Below are 7,454 nucleotides of genomic sequence, written 5' to 3' on the forward strand. Positions count from 1 at the left end.
CATTCTGTACAGTATACAGAATGGCAATATTGAGGGAATTTTGTAGTGCACAGGTACAGTACAGTACTGTACAGTATATGGCTTTACAGGGGGACTCCACAACTCCCTCAATGCTCCACACCATTACTCCCACCTTCCCTCCCTGCTCCACACTACTACTCCTACCCTCCCTCCCTCCCTGCTCCGCACTATTACTCCCACCCTCCCTCCTGCTCTGCATTATTACTCCCTCCCTCCCTTCTCCACACTATTACTCCCCCCCTGCTCCACACCACTACTATGCTTGATGGGGAAGGGGCCCCAGAGAGATCAATTTATGGGGCCCCAGGATTGCTGTTGCTGGCCATGAGTACAGTACTTACACCCTGGGGGAGTTCTGCTGGATGCAGGAGGAAGCGCTGCTGCCACCTCGCTTTCTTCCTCCGAGCGGCAGGAACAGTAGCTCCAATTTTCCTGGGGCTCCGGGGATGAACAGCTCCAGGTGTCATAACTGCAGGTGTCCATACTGTCCTCCTTTGGCACCTCTGGGTATTGCAGGTCTGTAAAAAAAATTGCACCAAAATTTGAGCTTGCTGATACAGTACAGTATACTAGGTAACAATAAATACAATAGGTAACAATAAAGTCTTGAGCGTAGAGGATACTGTATGCTGTACAGTAGAGAGGGGTGAAGAGAGACAGAGTGCCTAATTCAGAGGTGAGCACAAGCAGACACACTTGTACAGTATTTCTGCGCATGTGTAAGAGGGCATGGAAGGGAGGTGGGGTATATTAGCAGCACTTGCCTCCATAATATACTGTACTGTACTGTACTGGTAGAGATACAGTACCAGTGTTGCAAGTAAGGGGGTACGGCGTGGTACGGAGAAATATGTTGCAGGTACGCAGTACCACTTATTCCCTGACCCACTGTCAATTCTATTTTTATTGTAAGTCTAAATATACTGTAATGCATCCGCAGCCCGCCCACCCAGTGTTATGATTGGTGCTGTATGCAGCTACTGGCTACTGCTGATTTAGCCTGTCACACGGTGCCGACAGCATGAAGAGCAGGCTCCACAATTGTAAGTACAGTACAAGCTGCCCGGCTCTCCCCAAGCAAGAGCCAACCCACCCCCAGTCATTCCCTGTTTCTCATTCCCTGTCTCCCAATGCCATGCTACTATTGTCATTAATACCCCTTTTACACCAAGTGAGAAACCCAGGTTGGACACAGGTCAGTGTTGGTGTAAAAGGGGCCACCCTGGTCCAGTAACACTGGTTTCCTACCCAGGTCCTGACCGAAGTTAAACACTGGTTGGACCTGGGTCGTGGGTGGTGTAAATGGTCCCACCCCAGGTTCCACAGGGGAGCTCACATGGTTGATGCTGTACTTTTATACCGCTATGTGTCCTTGAGCACTGAATAAAACTTTTTGAACAAATATTTAACAAAATAAACAAACCGACATTTTTCAATGCTAACTTTTCATGTCTTTTTTATTTTATTTTTTTAATCAATGACGGAAGGTTGACTGGAAGTTTATCAGTCCTAAAATGGACATTTTTTAATGTCATCCAAAGGGAAAAGCAGGGCTGACCCAGGTTCAGTATAAATGGCGCAGACCTGGGTCCGACCTGGGACATAGTGCTGTGTAAATGGGGTATAAAGCTGGGTTCAACCCTGGAAACTCCTGTGTACAAAGATCAGGTCTAACCAAGGATTTTGGTTTAAAGTGGGTATAAGTCACTCCCCTAGCTTTGTGTGACCATGCCCCCTCATGACACATGGCCACGCCCATTTTTGGTGGAAGCTATCAGTACCACCAAGAAAAAAATTCTACTTGCACCACTGTACAATACTGTAACATCTGATGCAGCCCCATAGAGAGAAAAACTAACAAATACTGTAAACAAAAACATGTACTGTACTTACTAGGTGGAGGGCTGATACGGCCTCTCCAGAGCTGTCTGGGAGCTCCCACTTGTTGAGGGGGTTGCTGGGCTGTTGGAAGACATGTCACCGCAATTAGCAAACGGCAAACGGCACGCCAGACACAAGCATTAGGTCGACATGGTCTAGGTCGACAGTCAAAAGGTCAACATGGGGTTTTTCACTGTTTTTTTTTATCCGAATGTCGACATACTGTACTGTAGTTTTAAGTGTCCATGCACTCGGCACACTATTTTATTCTCACACAATGCCCCAGTGCAGTGATGGCTAACCTTAACACTCCAGCTGTTGTTGAACTACAGTACACATCCCAGCATGCCCTGCATCAGTTTTAGCATGGCCAAATAGTAAAACTGTAGCAGGGCATGCTGGGATGTGTAGTTCATTAACAGCTGGAGTGTCAAGGTTAGCCATCATCTACAAGCATTAGGTCGACCACTGAAGGTTGACATGCATGAAGGTCGACATGACTGAAGGTCAACATGGGTTAGGGAGACATGGTCATTAGGAAAACTAAATTATTAGGTCGACATGGGTATGGTCAACATTCAAAAAGTTCACCATCGAGTTTTTCATTATTGTTGACTGAATGTCGACACAGTCAACATGGACACTAGAAAAGTGCATTGCGTCCCCTCAGCCTCGGCCAACGGCACGCCAACAAAAGACACAAGTTGGAAAGGAAGAAAAAATACACAAACTCAATAAACAAATGACAGGACTTACTGTCAGACGGAGCGGCTGAGGCGCTGGGGGCTGTAACGGCCCGCAAGGGCAGGGTGCCCTGGTCTTCAAGCGGAGGCACTATGTGAAGATGAGAAAAATGAGAAAGTGTGCTGTTTAAATAAAGTTACTGTACTCATTACTGGGTTTACAAAAATCAGTTTTAGCATGACCAAATAGTAAAACTGTAGCAGGGCATGCTGGGATGTGTAGTTCATTAACAGCTGGAGTGTCAAGGTTAGCCATCACTGCCCTAGTGGATATTAGGGCATGAAATACCGCCTGTCGGCTCTTTAAACAGTGAAAAATCCTATGCCGACCTAATGACTTGTTGACCTTGCAGTATGTCGACCTAGTGGTGAGGCCCTAATGACTGTCGACCATCTTTAGGTCGACCAACTGAATGCTGCTGCAGGGGCAGAGGACTGGGGGGAGCACATGGGTGATGCTGCACTTTTATACCGCTACAGTACAGTATGTGCGCTTCATCACTGAATACTGTATAACTTTTTGACAAAATATTTTGCTAAATAAACCAACCAACATTTTTCAATGCTAACATTTCATGTCTTTTAATTTTTATTTAAATCATCGAGGGAAGGTTGGCTTCAGTTTCTCACAAATACAGTATCCTACAGTATAAACGACAATACATTAGTGGGGGTTGGTGGTGGAGAGCTTTAACACATAGAAATGCTAATGAGTTAGTGTACTTGGAGTGGGGAGGCTAATAGTGTGATTTTTCCTTTCACAGATACAAGATTCAAATGTAAATGTCCTTTTTAGACAATGCAGTCCAGGTTTATAGTGACCCTTAATCAAATTATCGGTCTGCACTTAACACTACAGAAAGGAGGGTGAACTGTCATCTCTAGTACAGTATGCAGCTTTGAAAAGGGGAATCCAGTCATCACATTTGAAGAAAACTTTCAGATTTTCACAAATACAGTATACAGGCCCTTAATCTGATCTAAGCGGTAACGGCCGCATGCGGCCGTTCCGCCGATGTTTTCGATCTGCGCATGTGCAGAGGGCACTCTGCGCATGTGCAGGCGAAATCGCCGCACAATTTTTTTTAACGCCGCAAAGGGGGTGGATAGGGGCGTGAGGGGCTACTTAGCCTCATTTCCCTATGCATACGCCCCGCGTTTCATGGGCGTTCCCATGCAAACGCGGGGCGTACGCATGGTAATGAGGCTGTGACGCATGTGTTGGGGGCGGGCATCTGACATCGCCGGATGTCAGCTGCCCGGCCCCATACATGCTTTTACACGGACAAGTGTCCGTGAGGTCTATGGGTGCGGGAGCTGGTGACGTCACCGGCGCGCGCACACACTCGCGCAATGCATTCCTGGGACCGCTGGAGACCCTGGAGAAGATGCCGGAGGCCTGCTGTGGACGCCCGGGGACTTGGTAAGTATGAAAAGAGGGTTAGGGGTTAAATTATAAAAAATAGAAAAAAAATTCAAATGATTCCAAAAACCACGGTTTTTGGAATCATTCGGATAAGGGATGTCCGGATACCGGATACTCAACCTGTATACTGTACTGTAGTAGCAAACAAAGATGGGTCATAGGAAAGACAGACATTAGGTCTACAAGCATTAGGTCGACCACTGAATGTTGACGTGCATGAAGGTCGACATGACTGAAGGTCAACATGGGTTAGGGAGACATGGTCATTAGGAAAACTAAATTATTAGGTCGACATGGGTATGGTCAACATTCAAAAAGTTCACCATCGAGTTTTTCATTATTGTTGACTGAATGTCGACACAGTCAACATGGACACTAGAAAAGTGCATTGCGTCCCCTCAGCCTCGGCCAACGGCACGCCAAGAAAATACACAAGTTGGAAAGGAAGAAAAAATACACAAACTCAATAAACAAATGACAGGACTTACTGTCAGACGGAGCGGCTGAGGCGCTGGGGGCTGTAACGGCCCGCAAGGGCAGGGTGCCCTGGTCTTCCTCTAGGCTTGGCACTGTGGGGAAATGATAAAATGTGCTGTTAAAATACTGTAAAGTTATTATTCTTACTCTGAATGGGGAGGAGGGGGTGTTAAAAAAAAAAAGCCGTGGACTGTTTTCAATAAAGTGCTGTGCCCACCACACTTGATAAAATAGACTCCACGTCAACGTGGATACTGGGGGTACTGTATGAACAGGTCGGGAGGACACTTACTGGCTGCCAAAGTTTGAGGGGACCTTCTGGGGAGTACCCTTTCCATCCTCCTCTGAAGTCCTGTGTAAAAATAATTACAGTACATTACAGTATACTGTACTGTAGTGTCCTTTGAAACATTAGTTCACACACACTACTGTGATCACTGAGGTTATGGTAGAGTATACAGTATTGCAGTACTGTATACAGTACTGTAGATAAATAATGTCTAGGTCAAAACGTCGTGCATCAGACGTACCGCACGCCTCCACTCCCACCCCCTTTGTGCACGAGACGCAGAGCTACAGTACCTGACGGGGACATTACGGTAATTGTGCAGGGCTCCCGTGGGGACACTACGCTGACTGTGCTAGGCTGCCGTTGGCCGATGCTGACAGCGTCGCCCAACGGCACGGCAAAAAACTACACAAGTTCAAACACACAAACACAAAACACAATAAAGAAATGACAGGACTTACTGCTTAGCATCGTGGCGATGCTTGAGGGGGGGCCTGTAGCATGCCCGCAGGGCAGGGTGCCCTGGTCTTCAATCGGAGTCACTGTGGGAAAATGTCAAAAATGAGAACAAGTGCTGTTTTCAGTTAATAAACTTACCGTACTCTTATTACTGTAAATGGGGCTGGGGTGGCTTTACAAAAAGGCGTGGACTGGATTTTATAAAGTGCTGCGCCCGCCATACTGTACTTTAGAAAATCCACTCTGCTCCACAGTGGATAGGACACATACCGCTGCGCATTCCCTGCTTACGGCTGCCCTGGATAGTGGTTGTTTCAAAAGGAGGCATTTGCCAGTGCAGTACCGGATGTAAACTAGTACTGCCAGTGGCAATTGCCTCCTTTTGTGCATCAGAGGCATTGGCGCAACGCTCCACCCCCACCCCCCTGACATGGACACAACACTGACTACGCAGGGCTGCGCTAGGCTGCCATTGGCCCACGCTACCAGCGTGGGCCAATGGCACGCCAAGAGAAGACACAATTACTGTACAGTAGGAGAGAAAGAAAAAAAAAAACACAAACTCAATAAAGAAATGACAGGACTTACTCTCAGATGGAGCGGCTGAGGCGGTGGGGGCTGGAAGGGTGCCCTGGTCTGCAATCGGAGTCACTGTGGGAAAATGTCAAAAATGAGAACAAGGATGGATTGTACAGTATGGTCGACCGAAAGATTGTCGACAGTCATAAGGTCGACATACTGCAAGGTCGACAGGTGTCTAGGTCGACATGGGATAAGATCGACAGGTCATCAGGTCGACACAAGCATTAGGTCGACATGGTCTAGGTCGACAGTCAAAAAGTTCACTATTGAGTTTTTCATTATTGTTGACTGAATGTCGACACAGTCAACATGGACAATAGAAAAGTGCATTGCGTCCCCTCAGCCTCGGCCAAAGGCACGCCAAGAAAATACACAAGTTGGAAAGGAAGAAAAAATACACAAACTCAATAAAGAAATGACAGGACTTACTTTCAGACGGAGCGGCTGAGGCTGTAACGGCCCGCAAGGGCAGGGTGTCCTCCTCGCCTTCAAGCGGAGGCACTGTGTGAAGATGAGAAAAATGAGAAAGTGTGCTGTTTAAATAAAGTTACTGTACTCATTACTGGGTTTACAAAAAGGCGTGGACTGGATTTTATAAAGTGCTGCGGCCGCTATAGTGTACTTTATAAAATCAACTCCGCTCCAAAGTGGATAGGACCGCTGCACTTGGTATGGTCGACCGAAAGATTGTCGACAGTCATAAGGTCGACATACTGCAAGGTCGACAGGTGTCTAGGTCGACATGGGATAAGATCGACAGGTCATCAGGTCGACACAAGCATTAGGTCGACATGGTCTAGGTCGACAGTCAAAAAGTTCACCATTGAGTTTTTCATTATTGTTGACTGAATGTCGACACAGTCAACATGGACAATAGAAAAGTGCATTGCGTCCCCTCAGCCTCGGCCAAAGGCACGCCAAGAAAATACACAAGTTGGAAAGGAAGAAAAAATACACAAACTCAATAAAGAAATGACAGGACTTACTTTCAGACGGAGCGGCTGAGGCTGTAACGGCCCGCAAGGGCAGGGTGTCCTCCTCGCCTTCAAGCGGAGGCACTGTGTGAAGATGAGAAAAATGAGAAAGTGTGCTGTTTAAATAAAGTTACTGTACTCATTACTGGGTTTACAAAAAGGCGTGGACTGGATTTTATAAAGTGCTGCGGCCGCTATAGTGTACTTTATAAAATCAACTCCGCTCCAAAGTGGATAGGACCGCTGCGCTTGGTATGGTCGACCGAAAGATTGTCGACAGTCATAAGGTCGACATACTGCAAGGTCGACAGGTGTCTAGGTCGACATGGGATAAGATCGACAGGTCATCAGGTCGACACAAGCATTAGGTCGACATGGTCTAGGTCGACAGTCAAAAAGTTCACCATTGAGTTTTTCATTATTGTTGACTGAATGTCGACACAGTCAACATGGACAATAGAAAAGTGCATTGCGTCCCCTCAGCCTCGGCCAAAGGCACGCCAAGAAAATACACAAGTTGGAAAGGAAGAAAAAATACACAAACTCAATAAAGAAATGACAGGACTTACTTTCAGACGGAGCGGCTGAGGCTGTAACGGCCC

At 46.8% G+C, this 7,454-nt stretch overlaps 1 protein-coding gene across 1 annotated transcript; it reads right to left on the reverse strand.

The window, feature by feature from the left end:
* Positions 1-273: 273 nt before the first annotated feature.
* On the reverse strand, positions 274-6,531 carry LOC146080334 (uncharacterized). Its single transcript, XM_083187496.1, has 8 exons — positions 6,308-6,531; positions 5,885-5,947; positions 5,299-5,379; positions 4,841-4,900; positions 4,560-4,640; positions 2,659-2,736; positions 1,915-1,983; positions 274-539 (listed from the first exon to the last, which is right to left on the reverse strand). Coding segments are annotated over exons 1-8 (663 nt in total). The 5' UTR covers positions 6,309-6,531; the 3' UTR covers positions 274-309.
* Positions 6,532-7,454: the final 923 nt, after the last annotated feature.

This window comes from Crinia signifera, chromosome 5 (genome assembly GCF_055691185.1).
Source record: "Crinia signifera chromosome 5, ASM5569118v1, whole genome shotgun sequence".
NCBI classification, from domain to species: Eukaryota; Metazoa; Chordata; class Amphibia; order Anura; family Myobatrachidae; genus Crinia; species Crinia signifera.